The sequence below is a fragment of the Nannobrachium achirus genome (genome assembly GCF_963921795.1).
Source record: "Nannobrachium achirus genome assembly, chromosome: 17".
NCBI classification, from domain to species: domain Eukaryota; kingdom Metazoa; phylum Chordata; class Actinopteri; order Myctophiformes; family Myctophidae; genus Nannobrachium; species Nannobrachium achirus.
The window spans coordinates 40,799,975-40,827,706 of record NC_137824.1 but is presented as its reverse complement, the minus strand read 5'-3'; the positions used below and the strand labels follow the sequence as shown (position 1 = coordinate 40,827,706).

The following is a 27,732-nucleotide window of genomic DNA, read 5'->3' as shown; positions in this document are numbered from 1 at the left end:
AAAAATCAAGCATTTGGCTGTGACGGTGGTGGAGATCCCTTGGCATTATCAAGGGGGATGTTCAAACGGAGCATCATTCTCTCAAGTCCAGCAATAATACAAAGGAGAGTCCCAGTGTTGCCTACTGGCTATGTGGGCGGTTAGTGTTACTGGCGTTTCAGACAGTTGTGTGGCGTGCACTCTGCCTGTTCCTCCAGCTCGGGACAGGGAGAACCAGCGTTGGCCGGCCGCAGGAGGATGTAACGGGTGCGGTGGCGTACTCCACCCCTGGAACAAGGCCCCAGACAGAGGCCCCAAGATGACCACAGAGACACCTCACAGTCCAGTGGTGTCTCTAGGATGGAGAAAGCAGAGGGAGAATGTGAGTCAATGTACATGAACACCAAAGAGAGAGAAAAAAAAACGATAGTTTGCTGTAGGGATGGGACGATATGAAAATGTCATATCACGATTACTGTGACCAAAGAAATCGTGATTTACGATATTATCGCAATAATCAAAATATCCCCAACATCCATTATCCTGGGGGCAGTCTACAAGCTCACAACGTGTTGTAGATCGGCTATGTTTTGGCAAAGAGATTTGGTAGAGAGTGAAAAAAAGTATGTATATTATAAGTACATTTTACCAATAGAGGGTTTAAATGGTACTGGATATGCAGCTCAGCAAATAAAAGGTGAACTGATCCCAGTGCATGACGGAGGACGATTTCACGATAAAGTAAATCTCCACGATACGAATCACGATAAAACGATAATATCGCTTATCGTCCCATCCCTAGTTTGCTGCTGCTCTACCTGAGAACCGCTGCGGGCTGATAGAATTTGGCAGAATATGATTGGACATGGGGTTTTGACGAGCTGGCGATCGGTTCTGCCGGATGATCTTTATGCTGGCAATGGGTGGAAGCTCCTGTAGGCGTGGATAGAAGAAGGAGTTGGCCGGGTGGTTGGGCATCTGAGATGTGATCTGAACGAGACAACAAACAGCCAGTTAAACAGGGGATCTTCAGTTTATCTGGATTTCCTTTGTTAAACTATTCATCTAAAGTACACGTGTGTGTGTGTGTGTGTGTGTGTGTGTGTGTGTGTGTGTGTGTGTGTGTGTGTGTGTGTGTGTGTGTGTGTGTGTGTGTGTGTGTGTGTGTGTCCTGACAAAATATAAATATAACAGTTAGGTTTAGACAATGTGCGAACCAAAGGTTTACAGAATGCATTGGAGTCTATGATGGGAAAAGTGACGTTTCGAGTTACATGAACCATGTGACCGCCCCGGCGCTGTTTCTGACCCCGCATTGGCAGAACTCTCGGCTCTGGTTACGGCCACCTCCCATAAGTGCATGTCTGTGTGATGGCTTGCATGAGTGTCCAGTCCATGCATATACTGTGCACACATGCACAGGCTATGCACACATGCACACTATCAGAAATCTAGGAGGCGCCATAATGCTCCTCTTCCTCTGAGTTTTAGATCAATATCTGGTCAATATCTGGTCAAAACATTAGTGCAGGGAATTGTAAGAACTTGTCCAAGTGACATTTTGTATCATGTTTTCCAACGTTTTAACCTAACCTTTTTTCTTTGTACATTTTGTAAAAATGCCATACACAATATACATTTGAACGTCAAAATGAATTGCTTCCATGCTGGCCTATACAGTACATCTCTACATACTACAATAGATCCATCACACTCAAACAAAAATGGTTTCAGGATGGCAGCGGTTGTGTGCAGGGCATTCGGTAGCGGGTGTTGTAGGATGGCAGCAGTTGGGTACAGCGTAAGGCTGGGCAATATATCGAAAATGTATCTCGCATGTATCAACATGCAAGGTATACATATTGACCAAGGCGGCTTGAAATGAGGTATTAGTGTATGTGTCAAATGAATTAACAGACACACTACGCATGCACGTAGCACATGCAAAAAAGCAGTCCATCTGTAACCAGGTGTGGTTGTTTCTATAAAAATATTGTTGGAAAATGGAAATAAGGCATTTAATTTCTTTATTCTGTGTACTGTACAGTGTGCATGCATGGATATGCTATTCATTATCTGGGTTATGCAGTGGACCTAAATCAGAAAAAAAACATTAAAAACTATATAATGCAATTGTTTATACTAATATTCGTGAGTAATATCGATATCAAGGTATTCAACAGAGGGCATTAACGACTTGTGATTTTTGCAAGTCGACTCGACTCAGTAAAAAGTTGAGTTGAAGTTGACTTTATTGTTTGATGACGTCATCACATCACACACGACCCCGCAATTATTTTGGGGGGTCCCCAGATGATTGACTTAATGTGAAACATTGTTTTCTCACTCAACTGTAAACAAACCAACATAAAGTTTAAGTGTATAGAGGGTATTGTACTGGCAAAATATAGGGTTAATCGAGACACTGAGAGTAGGGGTGGCAGCGGTCACCGGAAAAATGCCTTATCTGTATCTCCCCTATAGATCAACTGGCGCTTCCCCAAAAGAAAACAAAACATTGTCTTTTTATTACTCCCGGAGTCGTCCTAGCTCGGTGAAACCCCTAGCCGTATCTCAAATGAAACGATAGGCAACCCGTGATATCCTGTCATTCCCCCGGGCCTGTCTTCACTCCTTCCGTGCTGATCGTCATTACTGGTGACCTTTGTTGACCCCATGCCACATCTATCATTACACCCAGAATGCTTTCCCACCTATGTTCTACCTTGAGATAATAAATAGGATTGTTCATTTGTGCTAGCTGTCATTTGCCATTTTCGCTTCTGACCCTGATCATGATCAGCTTGGATTAAACTTCTTTTATACACTTGACTTTCAACTTGTTCTGAGGTTGTCTTCTCCTTGATACATGTTGAGTATCTAGTCCTTTGTGAATTTCCACCACAGTATCTGCACATTTCTAAAGAGCTAATTTAAGGACTCTTTAATACCTCTAAAATGGCAAATTAAACATTGTCCAAATTGTCAAATATATAGAGGCAGAAACTGTGAAAATAGCCGATCTACATGCTCACAACGCCATCGGCTATTTTCACAATAGAAAGTATGTATATATTTTTTCAACTTCGACTTCAACAGACTTTCTCTGGTGGGAGTCGACTTGTGTAATGAAGTCGACTGAGTCGACTTGTCGACTTTTTCGTTAATGCCCTAAACAATGTTCTCAAATATCGAAGGTTTTCCTAATATCGCCCAGCCTTAGCACAGGGCATTCGCTAGTGGTTGTTGTAGGGTCTCAGATGGCAGCAGTTGGGTATAGGCCTACAGGGCATTCGGTAGTGGTAGCAGACAGTGTGGTAAGGTTTCCGGATGGCAGCAGGTGAGCATGGGGCGTTTGGTAGCGCGATTCATTACATCATCTCAAGACCAGTCTAACTGGGAGCTTGTTACTTACGAGAGATGACAAAATCTATATCTTCAGGACCACTAATGTAATCTAGACAAAGTTCAAATATACAAAAGCCCATTTGAAATAAACAGCACACTAGAGTGGACAAGTACAGATGATTATGTTAGGGAGGCCCATTTTTACTTTAAACACCTCGGGTCAGACCATTATTTATGTGGGGACGGCTCAGCTGAACTGTCTGCTACAATAGTGTATAATAAGATCAGGGTCAGTCACCATGTTTCACTTGAATAGAAGAGAAAGGACTGAATAAAGGCATGAATAACCAGATGAACGAATGAGTGAATACATGTAAACATAGTTTTTTGTCAATGGCACAAAGGTTAACATTTATTTGCACAGTAATGTGTGCACGAGTGTTTATTAGCCACACCACGAAATAGTGTAAATTCAGCACTGAGAGTGTCTCTCGTCGTTAAAAAAATCCCTAACACTCAGGATTTTACTGCGTAGCATACAGTAGGCCAGTGTTTCTCAACCTTTTCAGGCAGTGACCCCCAAAATAATCATATTTTAACTGGAGACCCCCTCACCCTGACGAGCACTAATAGTTGAGTAATTACATTTTGTATTTGTACAGTTCTATTGTGAAAATAGCCGATCTACATGCTTAAATTGTGGGCATAAGTTGTGAGCATAAATTTACACTTTAGAAATGTGCAGATACCCTCTATACACTTAAACTTTATGTTTGTTTACTGGTGAGAGAGAAAACAATGTTGCACATTAAGTTAATCATCTGGGGACCCCCCAGATGATTTGAGAACCACTGCAGTAGGCTGCCTAAATCAAGAGTAGGTCTGGCTCACCCTTGTAATGTTCTCGGGAGGGCTGGTGGGGAAGTTGGGAGAGGAGAAGGTAAAGCCACTGTCTGTCCCCGCGTCAATGGGGTGGAGGTCAACTGTCATCTCCTGCTTCCACTGGCCACCTTCACAGAGGTTGATGCTGTCCACGCCCACAAACCAATCAGGGCTGGGAATCACCTTCACCATCAGGGAGAGCTGGAGTCCACAGAGAAGAAAGAGGAAGACCAAGAAAAGAAGAGAGAGGAACAGTTGAAGAGATCTATCAGTGTACATCATACTGGTACAGTATCTTTTTAATTTTTTATCGCACGATTTTGTAACCCGTTTTTCACCCGGTGTCAATTATCTAATGTAATCCTGGGCGCTACACTCCCTCTGCCAACCTGGGGAGAGCAACGGACTGACCTCATGCTTCCTTCTATGCATGAGGAGTCCAAGTTGCTTCTTTTCACCAGGGGAGAGATTCTCCATTTGGACATGGGAGGCTCTCTCCATTCCGACATGTCGCCACTCCGAAATTGACTTCTTATTGTCGGAGTGGCGACACTCCCATGGGGGTTCGGTTTAGGGTTAGGGTTAGAGATAGGGTTAGTGTCGGAATGGAGACATGTCGGAAAGGAGACATGTCGGAGTGGAGAGATGCACTCAGCGCGTGGAAGGAAAACGTTATTCCAACCAGTTCCTTTCCCCTCCATCAGGTGCCACGGCTGGCCAGGGGGAGGCAGTATAGAGACCAGGATTACTGCATGTTTTTTTGTGAGGGTACCTACCCAAGGAGACATGGGGAGAACATAGAAACTCCACACATACTGGTACAGTATTAACAATACAAGAATATCGATTGCAGCAATGACCCAAGTACCACAGATGTGTAACGTGTGCATGCGCACTGAGTGCTAGAGGTACTCAGGGTACCCAGAGGCTCTCTCTGCATTCTAGGATTGTGCAGAGAGAGATGCACTCAAGTGTGTCTTGGCTTTGCCAGAAAGCTGTTTAAGTCCAACTTAAACTACCCTCTCCCCACCCCCCAACCCCCCCAGGGAGGGGTTCACACTCACAGGTCATCAAACAAGGAACTCAAACAAACTAACCACCCCAAGATGCTGAGAGATATCATCAATCCACCATATGTGCATGTGTGTGGATTCCTGTCAATAAAAATGTCATTCATTCAATCAAACAAAACAAACGTCTCCTCAATGATGGCTTAGATTTCTTTATGAAACTGTTTCTGTGTGCGTGTATGTCAGCATGCGCGTGAGCATGCGTGTGCGCGCGCGTGTGTGTGTGTGCGTGCATGTGCGCGTGTGTGCATGCATGCCTGTGTTCCTGTGCAGGGTTAAACTGGGCTCCCTCTCCAGCATGATGGATGTTTCCTGAGAGCTAGTGACCTCATGCAGGAAGCAGCGCAGGGGTCAGCGCACGCAAGGTGGCATGAGTCCAACAGTACGAGCACAGGCATAATTTCACAAAGTAATAGGGGGTGGCAAAAAATAAGTTACCACTTAGAGAAAATAGTGGATCCACAAGCTGCCAACACGTTGAGAGCTTGTAGATGAACTATTTTCACTATTTGTTTGGCAGCGAAAAGAGAAAATGACTGAAAATGTCCTTCTATAATGACATTCCCTACATAGGGATGCCACGTTGAAAGTGGTTAATAAATGAATGGTACAATATCGTCGTTGTCGGGTGAAAACCTTGTGTGTCCAAAACTGTTCGTTTTGTATTCATCATTTTAAAAATGATTTAAACTAGTGAAAACAGACGATCTACAAGCACAAAACGCCTCGCACTGCGAGGCGTTGTGTGCTGCTGTTTTCACTACTTTTGTGTGACGGCCTTGTATGATGAAGCAGGGCTTTTATTGCGAAAGAACCTACAAATTTGAAACTTGGAGATACGAGGTTTCCAGCCGACAACGACGATATGCATAAAATAACAGAATTTGAGGTTAGGTGTGAACACTAGGGTGTCCCCTGACACCCCAAAAGACCCCCCATTTAACACAAACATTTAACCACTTTCAACATGCTGTCTCTATTTTGTCCATTTCATTATAAGCTAAACTTTCCCCCCAAAGAAGAAGAAATAAAAAAGGTTGAGGGTGGGCGGGGTAGTCACAAGAACATTTTATATAGAGATCCCACTAATGGCGTGAAGAAGAGACGTCATGGATGCAGGCTCTCAGCGTGTTGCGATGCCACATTGTTAGTTGTAGATCTATTTTTGCTGTTTTTGAAAATATTTATATTTTTCATCAAAAGTTACAGGCCGAAATACAAGTGGTGATGACGGCTGCTGTTGTCAGTAGATTCTACATTTGCAACTAGCATACACATTTATTTGACCAAACTGACACAAAATGGACAGATGAAGTTGTACGTAGCAGACAGCAGTCAAAGAAGCTTTTTTCAATCACTGGAGAGAATTTAAAAGGCTGTTTTGACAAGTAGCATTCGAGAGTTGTGCAACCCACTCCACTGTTGTCAAAAACATAATTCTTAAATTACAAAACACAATTCATAACTTAATTTCATTCTCTCCCCTCTCTCGTTCTCACGCTCTGTTTTTCTCTGTAGCTATAACTCTCTCACACACACAAGCAACTTGAAATGGTACATAACCTACATTTACTTTTACACATCAGGGCATGACATTAAGGCTTTAACTAATACATCTTTATGGACAAATTCATTAGAAATGTACATGTCTGTTGGACAAGTGGCTCTTGGTTTCACTTTTTCTGTGACGCTCCTAGCAGCTTTGTGCTGTATGCAGACTATGGACTGTGGAGTGGAGGGGGCCAAGGGGGGGTCTTATTTATTTGTCAAATAAAATGGAAAAATAAATGACTGTGAAATGGCAAATTTATATCCGGACTGTGACATTTGTGCCTGGACAAGTGAATGGAAAATGCACTCGTCCAGAGGACAATTGCCTCAAAACGTTAATGTCAAGCCCTGCACATGTATTTCACAAAATATCAATGTGACACATGAGGTTGTTGGACTGGCACCCACATTGAAAGCGGACTGGTCCCAGTAAAAGGAGAGAATGAAAAACCAGTGTGGAGGTGAGTGTGTTGTACCCTGAAGAAACGTTGGTTTAATTATTCTCTGTGTCCTACAATAAACTTTGGCCCTTTGGCTACGGTGTGTGTGACACCACTGACATAGAAACATAGGTTTTTCAAAAAACCTTTGAAGGATTTGAAATATTCAAAGACAAATTTTCACGATTCTTCAAAAATAGCAGATCAACAAGCTCGCAGCGTGAGCTTGTATATCTGCTATTTTTCAATAGTTAAAAGTACCCAGGGCCCAGAATTTGGTGCGACACCCCTGTATAACTCCTCTGTCTCCCATGTTTTTAGGCTCTTTTCAGCAGGCTTGATCAGTCCATGGTGGTTTTCTTTGGACAGAGCGTGGAAGTGTCTCTGGCACACGGATACCCACTTAAAGACTCCATAATCAAACTCATACTCTATCTCAGCACGCTCGCTCTCCTCTTGAGGTCCAAAGAGTCTCCCTGGAGTGTGAAGCCCCAAAGCTGCCTAAAGCTGGCAGCACGAGGGAGTTTATATGCAACGGTGTCCTGTTCTCCTAATCTGATGAGAACTGTGGCTTTTTGAATGTCAGTTGGGCCCCTTCATACATTGCTGTTTGTTGTTATCTGCCTGTTTCAAATTACATGCTTAGTGTAAATCACGGAGGAGGTTATGAATATTATGAATAAGGAGATGGAAATCATGTGTGTTTGAGATTTTTGGGACATTGCGTATACATGTTGTGGTTTGCTGTAGAGTGCATTTGTGTGTCCGTGTCTGTGTGTGTGTCTGTGTGTGTGTCTGTGTGTGTGTGGGTGCATGTGCGCATGTACAGTATCTGTCACAGTGTGTCTGTGTGTCAGTGTGTCAGCGGGTCTGTCTGTGTGCGTGTATCTGTGTCAGTGTGCGTGAGAATGAGTGAGACAGCATAAAACAGACAGCGATTAATCTGTCAACAGATAACCATCATTCCATTTGTCATTGTCACGTTCCACACCGTGCTCGCACGTCGTCGTTCCGTATACCTTTTTCGGCTTTTACTGCCGTGAGAATCTAAAAGCAGATGTGACAACCGCGAATCATGTGTACACATGTGGATGACGAGCCGGTGTGCTGCAGGAGGCACCCTCCATGAGGGTTGTTTATGCTTTGAGGGGCCCCTCAGGTAGCGCACGCAATGGAACTACCAATAAACAGAGAGATGTAGGTCACCGGAGCTATTCAGAGCCACAGCTAGGCACAGTTCTACTTACTTCCAAAAGCCCACTAACTCCCTTCCCTTCGCTTTACCCCAACTCCTCCTCTCCCCCTTCATTCATCAGCTATGTGCCAAGACGAAGAAAAACAAACTTCCAAGAGAGGCAAACTTCAGTTCCAGTTTTTCGGTGCCTGTAACAGCCTTCCCTTCCATGCATGCCGTCATCCCAAGTCCCACTAGCAGGGGTGTCAAATTCTGGGCCCCCGGCACAAGGATTCACTGCGTTATTTTGTGCTTTAACTACTGAAAAATAGCAGATATACAAGCTCACTGCAAGCTTGTATGTAGCTCTGCAATTTTTGAAAAATCGTGAAAGTTTGTGCAAGTCTTTGAAGGTTTTTTGAAAAACCTATGTTTCTATGTCAGTGGTGCTCAAACCTTTTTCTTGTGAAGGACCCCCGAAATGATATGTATTTGGCCACGGACCCCCATCTCAAAATATTTTGTTCCAGGGAACCCCCAGAAGCTAAATTTGATTTACAAATGTCGGCTTAAAGAAATACATATATTCTAAGATTTGAACACATTTTCACGACTTTTAAATAGCAGATCTACAAGCTTGCAGTATATCTGCTGTTTTTCAATAGCTAAAGTATAAAAATAATTAAGGCCCCTCCACCTTGGGCCCTAGTAACTCAGTCCCACTTCCCACCCCCCTTGTGACGCCCCTGCCCACTAGCCCCTCGCCCTTCCCAAGCTTTATCCCTAAAATTAGCCCCAGCCTCAGGCATACAGCGTTGACAAGTCATCTGCACCCACTCCAGACTGGGTCGGCCTCCAACCTTAACCCCAGACCAACGTTTATTCATATACCTCAGCCAACAGTTCCTAATTGGCTCTTTGGCTGAGTGTTTTGGTTGTATAGCCCAGTTCCCACATACAACCTCGATCCAAGCCTCAGTCTGGTCCCAGAGAGCAGAGGTACCTTGCTTATAGCTCTTGTCCCGGGCCCCTTTCATGAGCACAGGGAGCTGAGTGGGACGGGGTGCAGACAGAGTGCAGAGACCAGAGACCATGCAGACGGATTGTAGGCGTTTGTGGCTGTGGGGCTTCAGGGCTGGGTCTAAACATAGTCTGATTGGACAGTGGAAAGTTATGGTGATGTGTTTGGTCAGTCTGGATGGATGGAGCGCCGCAGAAGGCCCCGGTCACAAGTTGACTGGGTAGAGGTAGTCAAACACACTGGTTCCCAAACACTGGGTTGGGAATGGGACCCATTTGTGGGCCGCGGACAAATGTTTATGGGTTCCTTAACTTTTGGTTTCCTACATTTTGTTTTTAATCATTATTATTTCAAAACATTTTCCAAAAACATCCCCCAAAAAAGTGAAAGTCATTTCGTTAATAAATAAATGAAAAATCAAAGACATTCCATAAGTTAGAAAACAAATGTTTAAGAAGTCGCGAAAATAGACCATCTACAAGCTCACGACGCGGCGCGAAGCAACGCATTGTGAGCTTGTTTTACCTAGTTTTTAACTAGTTTGGGCCATGGGCGAACGTCTAATTTCTCTTTTGGGTCTCGACCTGAAACGTTTGGGGACCACTGGTCAAACAGACTGTGTGACTACTTCTAAGGGTGCACGCATGCATGCGCGATAGTGTTTCATGTGCGTGTGAAGTCATGCCTACCAGTGAACTGCGAGGCTGCATCAGCAGCTCTGTGGAGCTGTGGCCGATGCCGTTAGGGATGCCCGCCGTTCGGTACATGGCGCCGACCGCGCGTCTCTTCCTGGCCTCCTTGGCTTCCTTCACCAGCTCCAGCGTCACCCCGACTTCGGCGAAGTTCTGCACCCCTACGCTGGACGGCGCCCCCTCCTTCCACAGACTGTACTGTCCATTATGGGTCACCACTAAAAGATATTAGAAAGAAACACAAGAAAAAATCAAACCCGGTTTGAACTTGAATTGAGCGTGCATTTGAGCAGTTTATTTCATTAAGCTATACCCTGTGTGTGTGTGAGAGGAGTGTGTGTGTGTGTGTGTGTGTGTGTGTGTGTGTGTGCGTGCGTGCGTGTGTGCGTGCGTGCGTGCGTGCGTGCGTGCGTGCGTGCGTGTGTGTGTGTCGGCTGCTCAACAGCGCCACTTGGTCACCCAGGCCTACCACTGGTCACCCAGCGGTATTGCAGCTCATACGCATACATAGTTACATACACACTCAGTCAAGCTTGGGAGCGCTCGCACGGCTCCAAAAATGTTTCACTACAGCACATATCAGTCTCAATCAAGAACCACAGGACCGCAGCCAAAACTCTGAGATCATTTCCACCACAGAGATGGTATGTATTTCTTTCTATGGAGGCCTCCCTACTTCCTGCACTTAAATAAATGATTCTGAAGGAGTTGTCCGTGTACTGCTCATCTTTAAGAGCTTATTTCGCGTCTGCGGTTGTGTCCATCTCCAATCTATGGCCCGATAAAAACCACAAAATACGCAAGACCTGACGCAAGAGCCGGTCAGGATATGGAAGCGGCAGTCAAGAACCTGGACGAAGAATTACCATTTGAAAAGAAAAGAAAAACATTTATTCCCCACCGTTTTGGTCCACGTTCTGCTATTCAGTTATGGTTATCTATGAAGTCTGTGAAGAATCATAAAGCTGTTTGTAGCTGGGTTGAGTGGGTTCTTAGAACTCTGATCCGCTGGCCTGAGACCAGTGGTTTTGAGGGCAGCGTAGGGTTAGCCAGCGACACACTGACAGAGGCTTGATGGTTCTGCCTTACCTCACCTTTCACCAAGAGCTACGTGAAAAACACACTCGCGCACGCACACAAGCATGGCTTCGTTCTCGAACACGCCTGACACATGCTTTCAAACACACATTAGAGCATGCGCCTGTGCTCGCACATTCGCTTGCTCACTCGCACGCACGTACATACACACACACACACACACACACAGACTGCCCAGAGCCACTCTCCCCGTGCTCCAAGCACACTTCACAGACTATCCTGTTTCCCTTTCAACTGCTATTACTTATGCACTTAGTAATTACATTTCCATCAGGAAATCACATCAGTTCACAGGTTCCCCTCAAGCGTCAAGCCCTTGAACCTCGATAACACGTCATGCTCAACCCCCAACCAGCTAAATTAAAACCCACTTTTCTCAGTTTCCAAATTGCCTGTGTTTTGGCCCATGACAGACTCAACCACCTGCCCCCCCGCCCGCCCGCCCGCCCGGTCTCCACAACAAAGCTAACACAAAACAACCATCACATGACCCGCGGCGGCAGGTCCTGCTTTTCTCGCGCTGTGACAAACCCCATTTCAACTGACAGCCCGCCGAGGAACCTCTGGTCCTTGTGTTTTTCCTCTCTCTCCGTGACAAAGCCCATTCCCTGTCCTCCCGTGTCCCCACAGTGCTCGGGCCATGACACACTGTAAGCCTTCAGCGCTGTGCCAGAATCCACAGAATCCATCTCTCTATTTAGCCCCCGACTTATACTCCGTTGTACCACGGAGCATAAATTAAGCATATGAAGTAAGTAGGCCAGGCCAGCGCATGCACCCCCCTGGCAGGACAGCAGGCCACGACCGGGAGAGCTGGAAACCAGACAAGACCACGGCGGCCACAGACGGTGATGCACAGGACACTTACAGACTGAAATGCGCACGCACACACACACGCACACACAGTCACAGGCACACACACACACGAACAAATTCCAGCAACACTTGCGGCATTGTGTTGTAAACACCGAGGCGTTTGGACATGTGGCCTTCATTAGGGCTATCCTATACTTGTATATAAACATCTGTCATTCACCTCAGGAGAAGGGTGAGGAGAGGGGCATTGAATCGCTGACCTCACCACACCCCGACCATCGTCACCTCATCATCATCTTCTCCTAGCCCCGAATCCTCTCTACGCCAGCCCTTACCACCAATACTGTGGCAGCAGCACACAGTTAAGTGTGGGAAAGACTGGAAGAAAGACATAGCAAGAGAGAGAGAGAGCCGGTGGGGTCTCCGCCCTGCTTCATCTGGTAGCATTTAGCCTTCCTCACTCCTCACTGCTTTCCTCATTAAAGTCCCTTCCCTTGCCCCTGTGTGTGTGTGTGTGTGTGTGTGTGTGTGTGTGTGTGTGTGTGCGTGCGTGCGTGCGTGCGTGCGTGCGTGCGTGCGTGCGTGCGTGCGTGCGTGCGTGCGTGATCACGCGCATATATGTGTGTGTGAGAAAGAAACAGCGAGAGAGAGTGTCTGCATACGTGTACTTTTGTGTGTATGCGTCTGTATCCTTATATGTTTTGTGTGTGTGTGCGTGTGTGTGTGTGTGTGGGGGGGTTCTCGGTATATGCAAGCATGCGTACTGTATGTGTGTTCTTATGTCGGCATGTGCGTGTGCGTGCGCCGTGCGAGCGCAGGCGTGCGCACGTGTGTGCGGCCGCTGTGTGAAGGGAAGGTCCATAGCAGGTCAGCCTCAGACACATGATAAGGTGGGAAAGGCCTGACCTGAGTTAAGGCTGGACGTGAGTCTGTTGCTGCAGTCCAAGCCAAACCCTGAACCCTTCCACCTCAGAGGATGTGGGGAATAAACCTATCCCATCCTTTCATCTAGCCATGACCCAGATGAAGCCATCCTAAGTGCTTTCACATGGAAAAACGTGCACACCTACGTACACTCATCATCACTGATACAGCTTTATATATTTATCACCGAGTGCAATATAGTTCTGGTCCTTTGGGTGCGCGCTGATCACCAAGAAAATTCAGCAAAACTGAAAAATGTCGGTCAGTGTATTATACTATTCATAACTTAACAATGTAGGCATTTAGTAGATGCTCATATCCGTGAAAGTGAAAGATCAGAGTAAATGTCAACAAACTACAGGGTAAATGGGAAGTAAATTGAAAACAATAAAGTGCTACAAAGTTATTATGAAATTTGCAAGACAACGATGATCTGCTTTGGGGTGTCTAGTCTGTGGTGTGGCCATTTAGTGCATGGACCGCATGCACCTTGTGAGTTGCAGACCTGAGTCAACCCGAGTTTGAATCTATGACGATGGAATCTATCTACAATCTGCTATTTAACTTGATATGAAATTAATTTAAATTGATAGTGATAGAGGACAGAGACAGGAAAGGCAGGAAAGAGAGAGAGAGTAGGATGACATGCAGTAAAAGAGCCTCTGATTGCATTTTGAACCAAGGCCCGCTGCAACCAAGCACTGCGTCCTTATTTATGAGGCGTGTTCTCTTGCCAGGTAAACCTCCGGGGCAACCCCCACAAAATCATTTCAGATCAAGACGAACTGGACCCATTTGGAACGGGTACAAATATTGTGTATCCTTATTGTATGCTTTAACTATTGAAAAATAGCAGATATAAAAGCTTGTAGATCTGCTATTTTTCTTAAATCGTGAAAATTAGAATTTTGACCCGATTCTATAAGTGTCTTTTGAATCCTTCTAAGATTTTTTGAAAACCCTATGCTTCTATGTCAGTAATCTGGCTAACCATCGTCAAAGAAAAGGTCCTTTTCACTTAACTGGAGCTCTTTTATTCTGTTCTTGAGAGACTACTATGTCAGTGGTTCTCAAACCTTTTCATGTCAAAATGATATTTATTTATTTGGCCACGGACCCCCATCTCAAAATATTGAGTTCCAGCTAGGGACCACCCAGAAGCAAAATCTGAGTTACAAACATTCGCTTTGAAAATACATATATTCAAAGATTTGCACACATTTTCACAAAAATAGCAGATCTACAAGCTCGTATATCTGCTATTTCTTAATAGTTAAAGCATCCAATAATTTTAGGCCTGAATGGGTTAACGCCTTCCCTTGCTCTAACACTTCTCACCTATGAGCTTAGACCACTGGGCGGGAGGTCGGAACAGAGGATACTGCTTGGGGAAGGTCTGTGGGCTCCAGTGACCCGTAAAGACCAGGATGTAAGACGCAGGACCCCTGGCTGTGCATTCCATCCCGTCCATTGGTCGGATCGGGCCGGCGTAGGACAGCGAGAGCTTCAGGAGCATGATGAGCAGATGCTGCAACCAACCACTGGACAGGCACTCTAATGACATCATCTGCAAGAGACAGAGAAAACAGAAGAACAAGGTTGTTTAAGTCAGGGGTTCCCAAAACTTTTTCATGTCAGGGACCCACAAATTGACACTTATTAGCCCTCGGACCCCCATTTGAAAAGATATGCCAGGGACCCCATAAGAGAAGATCTTTACGGCTCTAGCAGTGATTCCCAACCATTTTCATTTCAAAGACCCCCAGTTTGACATGCATTTGGCTATGGACCCCCATTTAATGGTATTTCTGAGACCCCAATTGATATTGTAAAATCAATGTCAATTTAACTCTGAGAGTGTACAAATGGAAAGTATTTGTACACTCTCAGAGTTACATACCCATAACTGGCCATAAGGATCCATTTGGTTCCTAAATATAATTTAGCTGGTGACCCCCTGGAACTCTCTCACGGACCCCTGATGGTTTAGGTAATCCTCAGCAGTCCTTAATTATGATTGAGCCGTGCTCAAAGCTGCTATAAAACCCTCCATAAACACACATCTGTGACCGCATTACATCAGTATTACGGCACCGAACAAATTGTTTCAGAAGTGTCAGATTTTGCTGTGAATTTTGATCCACACAAAAAAGAGTTTCTGTTAACAATTTAGGAGAGAAATAAGCTATTAAGTTGCTCAATATTGATTCATTTAACATCAGCTTCTAGTTTAAAATGTTATCAAGCTTTATTGAGGCAATCAGGGAATACTTTCTTGAGACATTATTTTAGTGAACTGTAGAGATATGATTATTAATGATTTCTATGTTGCTGTATTTGGTAGCCAGTTTATAAATGCCATATGCCATGCAAGGCTGTTGTTTACAGGTGGTTTTAGAACAGCTAAAACAGTGTTTTAGGCGCCTCCAATCCCCATCGCGCACAACAACAACGCTCTATAGCTGTTCTAAAACAACTGTAAACCATGGCCTCTTGGGGCTTATTGCTTTATTACGCACAGTGGTGTCAGTTCAGCAAAAGCAAAGGTATGGCAACATGACTGGTGTCTTGCCCGCGCACAAAGGGGTTCAGAGTCTTGCTCAAGGACTCTTCGACATGTGGACAGGAGGAGCCGGGATTTCAACCGCCGACCCATGGATCAACTGGTGCTTGCATCATTGGCCAATCTGCTCAACCTCCTCCTAAGCCACGGCCACCCCTTCGCCCTAGAACTCCCACAAGGACTTCTGGGGGTCCCCGGACCCCACTTTGAGAACCAACGGGTTAAGTAATCCTCTCCAGTCCTTAATTATGATTGAGCCGTGCTCAAAGCTGCTATAAAACAGCTCTCTCATAAACGCCTCTGATTAAGCACATCCTGGCTGTTCCTTCTTCCTCAAGGCAAAGACATTTATGATCACAAGATCATCAAACAGACCTTGGTTTGATTAAACCAATTTGGCACTGAAAAAAATCTATGCTCATTGGGAAAAAAAACAAATCACAAACAATAAAGGCAAAAACAGAAATAAGAATAGATAACTAAGTGCTACGTTTTGGAATCACAGGCAGGGGAATGAGTCTTTCGTTGGAAATTCCATGTCATCACTGGCCTGATATCACAGCAGCTCCACGTTATCTATGTTCTGAGACAATGGTTTATCGAACCCATTGACCCTTCAGTCTCCCGTTGAAAAACCCTCCTATTCCCCACAGGCTGGGCGATACGCTCTGGTCCAGAGCCAACCTGCGGCTAAAGTGCATAACCGTTAGCATTCATCGCTGTCACGGTAATGTCTGGTACTAAGCCACCCTAAAATAAAACAACATGGATGACTCCGACATGGACAGATATAAATCCGGTCTGGTGTGCTCTACTACTGACCTCACTGACTGACCATTTACTGACCACCAGCTGCTGAGTCAGACTGACTGCTGGTGTGTGTATGTATGTGCGTGTGTGTGCGTGTGTGTGTGTGTGTGTGTGTGTGTGTGTGTGTGTGTGTGTGTGTGTGTGTGTGTGCGTGCGTGCGTGCGTGCGTGCGTGCGTGCGTGCGTGCGTGCGTGCGTGCGTGCGTGCGTGCGTGCGTGTGTGTGTGTGCGTGCGTGTGTATGAGAGCGTGCTTGTATTACTATACTTGTGAGGAGCAACTGTCCCCGCAAGTATAGTCGAATTGTAGGAATAGACATGTGAGTACATTTTTCATGGTCCGCACAAGAGAAACAGTTGTTTTGTGGTTCAACAATATTTTTACAGTTAGCTTTACAATTAGGAAAATATTCAGGTTGGGGTTGGGGTTAGCATTAGGCCTGTCATTCCCTTCTCCAACCTCTGACTCCACTCCATCCAGTCTGCAGCCTCCAACCTCACTGCTTCCCTTCTCCATCAATACACTCACCTCACTGCTAAAAGAGAACATATTACTCCAGTTTTAGTGTCGCTACACTCGCTATACCGGTTGTTTTTAGGATTGATTTTAAATTTATTTTACTTGTTTATAAAGCTCTCAATGGTCTGGCATGCCTCTATGACTGCCTGCCTAGATACGTTCCAAACTGCCCCCTCAGGTCTTCTAGTGCAGACCTGCTCGACGTGCCTAAAATGGCATATAAAAATATGGTGAAGCAGCATTCTGCTTCTACGGCCCGACAGCTTGGAATAAACTCCCACTACACCTAAGACAGGCAGCCTCTGCGGATCGCTTTAAAGCACAGCTCAAGCCCTATTTCTTCACTCTTGCTTTTAGCTGAATTTCTAAATCCCTGTGCTGTTATTCATGTCCGCACTGTAATGACATGTTATTATTATTCCCTTCTCCATCCATACACCTCATCTCACAGCTTCACTTCTCCATCCATATGCTCATCTCACAGGACTGATTTACAGCCCTGTTTATGGGCACAACAGCCCGGGAACCTATTTTCAGCTAGTGCAGTGTGTGACTCTCTCCCTCTGTCTCACACACTGAACCAGTGCAGCAGAGGAAGACATAAGATAAGTTGTGAAAATCACTCTTTTTCTGGCGCCAATATGCTGGTATATGTTTCATGAAGTTATTGTCTGCCAATAGCAAGTTAAAACTAACATTGTTAATCCACTAATAAAATCTTTACAATCTTTATTGGAACGATTGGGGGAGAGAAAACTATAAACATTACAGACAAGAAGGAAATAATTCACCAGAGATGGACAACACTCAATGCTCAATAATAACAGCATGTGCTCAGTGCTCCACGGTACCAGTAAACAAATACCTGAGTTCAGGGCTGAGCATGAAGTGGATTTAAGACTGAACTCAAAGATCTGAATAAGGAAATGTATGAAACACTTTCTGCAAACCAACGTTAATCTAATCTAATCCAGGCCCACAAGACTAGACTGAATGAAGGAGAAGAACAAATTCATGACGAGTCTGAGTCAATTAATATTAATATTGAAGTGGTTGAGAACCTATTTTGCTTCTGGTATACTTTGGCATAAATCATATTTTGATCAATGCTGAAGACTTTGTTTGGACATAAATGGGATTAAGTCGGGATGACGTTGGAAATGTTGTGTTTGGGGGCGAGCGGGGGGCTCTCTGGGAGCAGGCTCTCCCCTCTGTCTGTCAATGTGGTCTCATATCAGGGAGTGAGGAATCACCCTAAAGGCTTTTACCAAGTCTACCTGCAAGAACTAACAGCAAGGAGCAGTGACTAATCAGCAGTGGTGGGGAAAGCACTCAAATGTTTTACTTACATAAAAGTATCAATACTGCAATGAAGAAATACTCTCTTACAAGCAAAAGTCTGGAATTCAAAATGTACTTGGGTAAAAGTACGAAAGTATTGGCATGCATCAAAATGTAATTAAAGTACCAAAAGTACAACATTTATGAAAAAAAGTACAAAATGTTTGAAAATAGCCGATCTACAAGCTCTAATAGCCGATCTGGTTAGCTTGTAGATCTGCTATTTTTGGCAAGTGGTTAATATAAAAGAGGAGAAAAAAAAGTTTCTATCACACAAAGATTTGGAGGACCCCCTGTAGTAACTCTGAGCATCCCCTAGGGGTCCCGGACCCCCTGTTGAAGACCCCTGCTTTACACCACTGCTGTTCTGCACCTGTGTGAAAGGAAATAACTACTCATAGATCAGACCTGCAACATGTCACCAGCAAAGCTGCGCGTGCCCCTTTTCAGGCGTATGATGATCTATGATCCCCATTGTAAGCCTATGCTATTTGAACTAAAAGAGCTTACATAATGCTTACATAACAACTGACACACTCTCCAATCATTTTTTCACTATCAACATTTCCATACTGAGCTCATATTTGTTTTCAATAAGTAGTTGTGAAATTGGAAGTGATCAGCAGATACGTTTTAACTGGAACACTATAAAATCTAAGCTGATAAGTGGGTACTTTTTCCTGAATAGCTGCTGATTTGCAAACCACCTGAAAATATACTTTCTGAGCCGTGGTTCTCAACCTGAGGGGTCGGGACCCCCAGGGGGTCCCCAAACTATTTTGGGGGGTCCCCAGATGATTAACTTGATGTGCAACATTGTTTTCTCACTCAACTGTAAACAAACCAACATAAAGTTTAAGTGTATAAAGGATATATGCACTTTTCTAAAGTGACAATTTAAGGACCTTCTAAAATGACAATTAAACATTGGCCTAATTGTCAAATATTAGAAGCAGAAATTGTGAAAATAGCTGATCTACCTGCTGACAACGCGTCACGTTGCAAGGCCTTGTGAGCATGTAGATCGGCTATTTTCACCATGTTATACAAAATGCAATCTCAAGACAGACTGATAGCTACGCATGAGAAGAAGAAGAACAAACAGAGAGGGTGTTCCCTTTTATTTGACGATGGTAAGCCAGATTGTACAAAATGTAATGCCTCAAATCTTAGTGCTCGTCAGGGTAAGGGGATCCCCAGTTCAAATATGATTATTTTGGGGTTGCGGCCTGAAAAGGTTGAGAACCACTGTATTAGAGGGCTGGGGAGATCCCTGTTACCGAACAAACACTCCATGGCAATGAATACATAATAAAGTGCTTTTGTTTTTGTTTTAATAAATATAAATATAAATATCACTTACCCTACCTTTAAGTTGTCTGGGGGTTTAGGAATGCAAGGTCCTTGCCTAAAATGAAAGAAAGAAAAGTATGATTTTTCTACAAGAAATGGATCTACCTGAACATGGACATAACATGTTGGATTTAGAAATGTATTTTATAATCCTCTCTCAGTCCAATTTGAATGCCATAAGGCCGCAATCAGAAATACGCGTGAGACATCTTCTCCGTATCGTTTGAGAATGAGGGGTGGATTTTCCAATGCATTTTCATGTGGTTACTGGTTTCATGTCGTTGCTGTGTCTCTTGCTCAACCGAAGGCTGTCTTTTGGCCAAGAGGCACGGCAACGACAAAAAACCACGTGACCTTCATTGACAATGAATTGGACACCCCCTCCCCCACTCATTCTCAGACAATACGGACACGATAGCTGTCGCAACTGTCTGTAGCGCGCCTTAGGAAGTCATTGACAAATAGGAAAGGTATGTATTCATTCTAGGACATTTAGGCCATGGCTACACAGAGCTGGATTTTTCATATATCCCGGTTTTTCAGATATCCACATAGAGGTCCACACGACAAAGATATCTAGGTCTAACAAGCACACACACAGTAAAGTCTTCAGAGATATCCGGGTTCCCTGTCTACACGGATCCAGTGAATCGATATTTTTCAATCTCTCCACTTATTTATCCGGTTTAAAAAATATCCAGTTTCACAGCCGAAATATCCAGCTTTGTGGCTGCAAGCCCCAACAGCACAACAAAAACGTCTAGCTTCAGAAATATCCAGCTCTGTGTAGCCGGCACCTTAGAAAACAAAGTGATGATGACAGATCATGACACTGATTGATGTGTTGTCATGATGAATTATTTTGATACAACGAGAGCCTCAAGAACAACAAGATGCATCTGACCAAGTTTAGTAACATGTCAGTGCAGGAAATGGGTGTTTGGAGAGAACTTGTATAAACTATTTAGTGTCGCCCTCTGGAATTAGCACTGGTGAAAGTCACTAGCCTAGTAAACTACCAACTTCCGCAATGAAGAGGGCGGTTTACGAGGCTAGAAAGTCACAGGGTCACAATCACAAACGGTTATATGGACAATATTTATTAATTCAGAATGTACTCATTCTGAACAGAGATTCATACCCAACTGTTTACATGGAACCTGAATATAATAAAATTCCGATTCAAAAGGTATCCCTCCAGACCGGAATAGAATATTCTATTCCAATTGACCGGAATGGAATATTCTATTCCAAATGACGTGTTTACGTGAGCCATTTTTATTCTGAATGAGCAGTCATTGGGGAATATACCTTTCCATATAAACGCATCCAAAAAAATGTGAACGGCTTAACAATGCACCTGAAGAGTAGTGCCTAAAGCAGGGGTCTTCAACAGGGGGTCTGGGACCTAGGGGTCCTCAGAATTACTACAGGGGGTCCTCCAAATCTTTGTGTGATAGAAACTTTTTCCCCTCCTTTTTTATATTAACCACTTGAACCTTAACGCCCATATTCTGAGAACGCCTCGCACTGCGAGGCCTTGTGAGCTTGTAGATCGGCTATTTTCGGGTGAAAGGTCAAATTTATTAAGTATTGACAGTTCAAGTGGTTAAATATCTGAGAACATTAATTGACATGAATCCAAAATACATGATTGTGCTGTCAAATGATGAAACTACGGTATATGGAATCTATACCTTGTGAGCTTGTAGATCGGCTATTTTCGGGTGAAAGGTCAAATTTATTAATTATTGACAGTTCAAGTGGTTAAATATCTGAGAACATTAATTGACATGAATCCAAAATACATGATTGTGCTGTCAAACGATGAAACTACGGTATATGGAATCTACGGGGTCCCTGCTTCATCTCTCTCTCAGCTAAGGGGTCCTTGGCCTGAAAACGTTGAAGACCCCTGGCCTAAAGAAATCAGGCAAATATGGAACAGATAAGGGAAGACATAAAAAGGTGTAAAGAGGAGAACGATGATGTGGAATGTGGACCCTGTGATACTGTGGGATGTTATGAAGGCAGTAATGTGTGGAAAGCTGATCGCCCTGACAACATCACACAAAAACAACATCCCAGCCAGCCATCTGAAAACAAAGTAAAACCAGAGACAACACATAAAAGCACAGAGGATCCGTTGGTATTGCCACAAATTAAGGAAACAACAGCGCAGAAACACGAGAACCTCAGGGGAGATGCAGTATAGAGAAAAAAACAGAAAGATTTATAAATCTGACATATTGTGAATCAGGTCCAAAAGCAGCTAGACTCCTGGCCAGCCGCCTGTGTAAAGAGCAGGCCTTCTAATACGATTCATAAACTCACCAACCAATGGTGAATGTAGGTGAGCCAATTCACAAAGAAAGACTATTTGAAGAGTACTCTAGAATGTCAGTTTCAAACCACAATCAGCTGAAGAAACAAAATAACTTATTCTAATAAGTAAAACAATATTTTAACCAATCTGTATGGTATGTTAATACGATAATAGCTTGCACATTTGCTGTGGTTGGAGGGGGTCTGGCTACTCTTCCATTGAGAAGTGTAGGTAGGCCCTGGCCCCATACAGAACCTCACCCTCCGCTGCATACTGTTGTGCTCTGAGATGAGGTCCTACCGGAGGATCCCCGGGCTGGGGTAGAATGCCTCCACGGTGAGGTAGAAAACACTTTTTCCCGAAATTGCATCCAAAAAGTAAAGGTAGTTCCACCCTCCCCAGACTATTGTTTTCCATCCCACAGTACATAAAACCTGCACTACGGCGTTGGGAAAATGGTTTAAATCGCTTATTTAGTCTCATTAAATTCGGAAAAGCCCCCAGCGGCAGGTGCCAGTGCTGCTCGGTAGGCCCTGGTGTCAGGAAAGACACCGACTGGTACGTTGTTATTTGATTGACAATGCACCAGGTGAGGTATAGGGCTTAAGTGGTTAAAATATATTTGTATTTAATATTGAAATATTTCTAGGCAATCTGGGTCATCAATGTGTCCTACACGGACAAATGTGTCCGTGGCAAAGACGTGACCTTGTCAATTTTAGATTTTCTGTTTTAAACTCCATTATAATGTTTGTATTTTGATCATAAGAAGTTAGAACCAATTACAGAATGTCAAGTCTCCAAGTTTTCTTCTGAATATGTATGACACTGATTTAATACGACACAATAAGGCACATAAGGGGCCCTATTTCCGTACATACTTTACCCCTTATCCCTATTTGTTTTACTTTTTAAATAGTTGATCTACAAGCTCACAACGGGTCGATGTAGTTCAGCTATTTGAAGTAACTCATAAGTAAGTCTCAGAGTTACATATGGTCATTCAGGGCCATCTCTTTATCACTCTATAGCTGCGCGATACTGGCGTGCAACTAAGTACAAATCAGGCTTAACTGAGCTGTGAGATCAAAGCCAGGCAACTGTGTGCCTCCATACACAAGGTATTTTTATGGTGGGCTGTTAAACTTGGCAGTGGTTAATAATATAAGTTTAGGGGAGACAGGGAATGGATTACATGCACAATGACATATCAGGCTGTGGTCAGAAAAGAGATGACTTTTGGAGCTATATTGGAGGCGTAATATTATCCAACCTCTGGAAATAGATTTCAAACGGACAATATGTGTTGAGAACTTGAGATATGACTGATATGTGTGCTGGGTGGTGGGCAGTAGTATGAGTGAGTTTGTGTGCATGTGTGCACTAACACACACACGGATGCATGTGTGTGTGTGTGTGTGTCTGTGTACGTGCCTTCTTGAGTCTTGATGGCCATTTTTAACTGTGTGCATTCTGCAGCTACTCCAGGTCTCATTTAAAGCCTACTATGGTAACCAATGGTAACCAATGGAAACATCATGCCATGCTATAAGCGTGGAGCATTTAAATGAATGCACACAGGCACACTCAAAATACACACACACAAACAGTACACTCACTGATACCAGGTCAGTAGATTAATCCATAGGGCCTTTCAGCCTCATCACACACTAGACACTTTAATAACACAGTGAAGAAACATTTCTAGCATTCCAGACTGACACAGAGAACATATTCAGTCAACACACAACACACACAACACACAACGCACGCACGCACACACAAACACACACGCATACAGGCACAACATCAAGCTCATATCTTAATGCATGCCATGGACACACATAAAGTTCACAGGGGTGTTGTGTAAAATTAGCTCTCTTCTGCTGATGCAACATTTGTGTATAATTAAAATAAGGCTGACATCTACAACCTACCAATCACAACGTGCTTATAAATTGCTATTTGCAACTGCTACACACCAGTGTTGATTTTGACAGCACATTTTGATGTAGCTTTAGGCAATAGGCACAGCCTTTTGAATAAAATGTAATTTAGTTTTAGTCATATTTTAGTCATCTCAAATGTTTTCGCTTTAGTCTAGTTTTTGTCGATTAGATATCTAGAGATATTAGTTGACAAAAAATCCACAGTTGATAATGTCGGACAAAAGATATTTTGGCAGGCCTTGATGGCATCGTACCGCCTGATTTTACACTCGGTTGCATGCTGAAAATAGCCGGTCTACAGTGCGACGCGGTGTGAGCTTGTAGATCTTGTAGATCTGCTATTTTCAGAACGCAACACCCGAGTGCAACCAGACATAAAATGACTTGACTTTTAGTTCTACTGGATCTCTCCTCCACCAGTCCCTCCCTAACATTTTAGTCTAGGTTTTATTTGTTGACGAAATTGTCAATATATTTAAGTCTCAGTTTCAGTCATCATAGTTTAGTTTCTATTTAGTTTGTCAGTGAAAAAAGGCAGTCGACACACATTTTCCGTCATAGTTTTAATCGACGAAATGAGCGGTTATAGTATGTTCTGCGCCGGTAACAGTAAAAAATCATCATGCCTGTTGCTAAGGTACGGCAACATGACTGGTGTCTTCCACATGCGCAAAGACAATTAGGCGCCATTTTGTTCTACTTCTGGGCCTCTTTCGACTTCCTTCACAGGTGTTACTGATGATACTAATTAAGGCTCTGTTTGATTTATTGTACAGTGGTTCTTTAATTTCAAGGACCCCCATAACTATATAAATGGAATCAACAAATGGAATCAAATGGAATCAAATGGACCCTTGCGGTTCCATTTGCTTCCATTTGTACACTCTCAAGTTACACACCTGTATGGGGACATTTGGAACCCACTCAAGGACACTTTGAGACCCACTGGTGTAGCAGAGTGTTTCCAGTGAGCCAACATGCACAATATCAGCACCCTGACTCTGTTGAAAAAATGGGGTGCCCTGAGACAAAGAAGTTTGGGAACCCCTGGTCTAGGACACCAGTCATGTTGCCATACCTTAGCTTTTGCTGAACTGACGCCACTGAACAGCAGGGGCGGAGTGTCTAGAGCTCTCTCAGGACCACTCAGTTTGAAGTGGCTAATATAGTTGCATAGAGATAAGCACTTTATTTATGATTGTTGATATAAAGCCCTCTGGGGAAATCAACAGTGGCTCCACTATAACTGCATCCTAGGCTTCCATGGGGGTCCCAACCTTTAGGGTTCTGCAGGCACTAATGATTAACACCAAGACAATGTCACCGTCCTTCCACTTTGGCTCAGGTTTATATGTAAAACAATAACACTAGTTATCTTTCTCTCTGTCTCCCTCCCTCACTCACGCGCGCACATGCACACACACGCGCACACATGCACGCACGCGCACACACACACACACACACACACACACACACACGCGCGCACACATCCCAACCACACACATCAAACGCACATATTAATTCTCATCAGCCTGCAAGCATAGCCATAAAGAGCTGACAAGACAAACACAGCAGTTTTCCCCTTCTCCGAGGCACGAGACACAATAAAATGAGGGGGTGTGGCTTGGTGCCAGACTGCGGCCCTATGGATGAATTCCACTCTATAATTACAACAGACTCATGCAGGGATAATGCACGCACACACACACACACATTCATCTAAACTCAATACATGCTGGCCTACTAGCACACTTTGCACAGGCACACAGTCATCATCCACATTCACACACGTGCACACACACACACACACACACACACACACACACACACACACACACACACACACACACACACACACACACACACACACACACACACACACACACACACACACACACACACACACACACACACACACACACACACACACACACACACACAGGGCATTTTTTCCAATTTGATGGAGTTATATAGGGCAGTGTGGTTAAATGCTGCTTCTCTGAAACGAATCCTGAAAGTGGATAAGGGACTATAGTATATATATATAAAATTGTATAATACAGTTTGAAAGGAAGTTAACCACTTTCAACCTGGCATCCCTATTTTGGGCAAATGTAGGCCATGTGACAGTGTTGAACAATGTAGCATAAAATACGGCTGTGAATGTTTAAATACCATTCATTCACATTGTATTTTTATACACACACACACACACACACACACACACACACACACACACACACACACACACACACACACACACACACGCACACACGCACACGCACACACGCGTGCACACACTCTCTCTCACACTCTTGTGTCTCTTTCTCTCACTCTCTCCCAACAAACACATCTCATTTCTCTTTGACGTGTAAACACAAACCCAGTAACACTGACAGACTGACACACACACACACACACACACACACACCTACACACACAGACAAGACAGACAGACAGACAGACGGGACAGACCACCACACATGTCCGGCATACCAGCGGAGGTCACAAACCTCTGGGTGTTTGACATGCTGCGGTGCTCTGGTGGAAAACCACTCTGACGACAGTGTGGGCAGAGAGGACGGAACGTGAGACGGGGAGAAGTGTGTGCTAGATCAGTGGCAACCCAGGCTTTTTGGACGGGCCCATATGTTGAAGCATTCACCGCAGCCCTCAAGCATTATTGTTTTACATCAGCCTCGGCCAAATAGGAAGGACAGTGACTCTGCCTTCATGTCGAGCCCGACGTACGTACACTTCTTCGTACGACGGCGTCGCGAAACCTGGAAGTAGCTGACGTACCAAGCTCACGCCGCGACGAATTGAGACGCCGTGAGGACTTGCAGACCTTCGGAAATCAGAAGTGAGGCAGTGCGAGAAAAGCAAATGATGCATTGACCACTTAAGACCCTCTATGCTTAGTAAAACAGACCTGATTTGCACTGTACTTGATGAGTTCTATTTCCATCTACCCCAACTCTCTTCACCAAAAATAGTCGATCTACAAGCTCACAACGTGTCACAACGTGACACGTTGTGAGCTTGTAGATCGACAGTTTTTGGTGAACCCTCCCCCCAGAATAGGGATGCTGGGGTTCAAGTGGTTATTAATGAATGCATGCGGTGTGACAGCAAGAGTTGCACAGGTAGAGCCAGAGACTAGAGCCATGACATTGTAGACAAAAAATGAAATCTATACACATGCAGGTATGAGTTCAAAAAGAAGAACTCTCTGTTAATGATGAACAGTATCGGGCTAACTGTCAGAGAGCGCTGCCAACAATTCCCACATATTACACTGATTCATTCCATTCATTCATCCATTATCGTCTGTATATTCTTAGCTAAATTCTTTCTATAGTCATTCACCACATCACAATTGTTATTTTTTTTTACACTTTTTACACTTTTATTACTTAAAAGGCTACTGAATTAATAATTAGTACCATAGGCCCTTATCATTTTCATCTTTTATTACCGACATAATTCTATTTTTGACTATATGTTGGAAATGTCTTGCAGCACATTTCACTGTTCTCATCATACCCATGAGTATGTGCCAAATCTAATTTAATTTGACTAAAAGGCATATAGGCTATATCCCATTCAAAGGCAACGTGAAGGCACTGCACTAATTACGAAAAGATTATTTAAGTATACTGTAGAGAAAGCGAGAGATCATGCAACTACTGTACGCAGTATTCACGTTTTCAACTACAGGGAATGAATGAATGAATGAGGCTGTCAGTGTGTCTTACCTGTCAGTCAGTCAGTCAATCAATCAATCAAGTCAGTCAGTTCCACACCACAGCAACTTCAGTCACTTTCTGTTCTGGTGAAGGCTTGTGAAACTATCTCTGTCGCTCCCTCTTCAAATC

The 27,732-nt window shown here is 44.0% G+C and overlaps 1 protein-coding gene across 2 annotated transcripts; it reads right to left on the bottom strand.

Moving 5' to 3' along the window:
• spon2a (spondin 2a, extracellular matrix protein) lies at window positions 1-27,732 on the bottom strand. 2 transcript variants are annotated; one of them, XM_080746214.1, is made up of 7 exons: window positions 27,613-27,732; window positions 19,590-19,634; window positions 14,334-14,562; window positions 10,155-10,375; window positions 4,219-4,410; window positions 798-969; window positions 1-334 (listed from the first exon to the last, which is right to left on the bottom strand). In XM_080746214.1, the coding sequence occupies exons 3-7, from the start codon at window positions 14,560-14,562 to the stop codon at window positions 147-149; spliced, it is 1,002 nt and encodes a 333-aa protein (XP_080602340.1). In that variant the 5' UTR covers window positions 19,590-19,634; window positions 27,613-27,732; the 3' UTR covers window positions 1-146. The 2 variants fall into 2 exon arrangements, with proteins under 2 accessions (XP_080602340.1, XP_080602341.1); XM_080746215.1 differs by having other exon boundaries at window positions 19,595-19,634.

Excerpts from the sequence above, each read along its gene's own strand:
- spon2a (XM_080746214.1), bottom strand. The coding sequence starts at position 14,562 with ATGATGTCATTAGAGTGCCTGTCCAGTGGTTGGTTGCAGCATCTGCTC. Across the intron at positions 10,376-14,333 it reads CCAGTGGTCTAAGCTCATAG|TGGTGACCCATAATGGACAG; the intron begins GTGAGAAGTGTT and ends AATATCTTTTAG. Across the intron at positions 335-797 it reads CAGCCCGCAGCGGTTCTCAG|AGACACCACTGGACTGTGAG; the intron begins GTAGAGCAGCAG and ends TCTCCATCCTAG.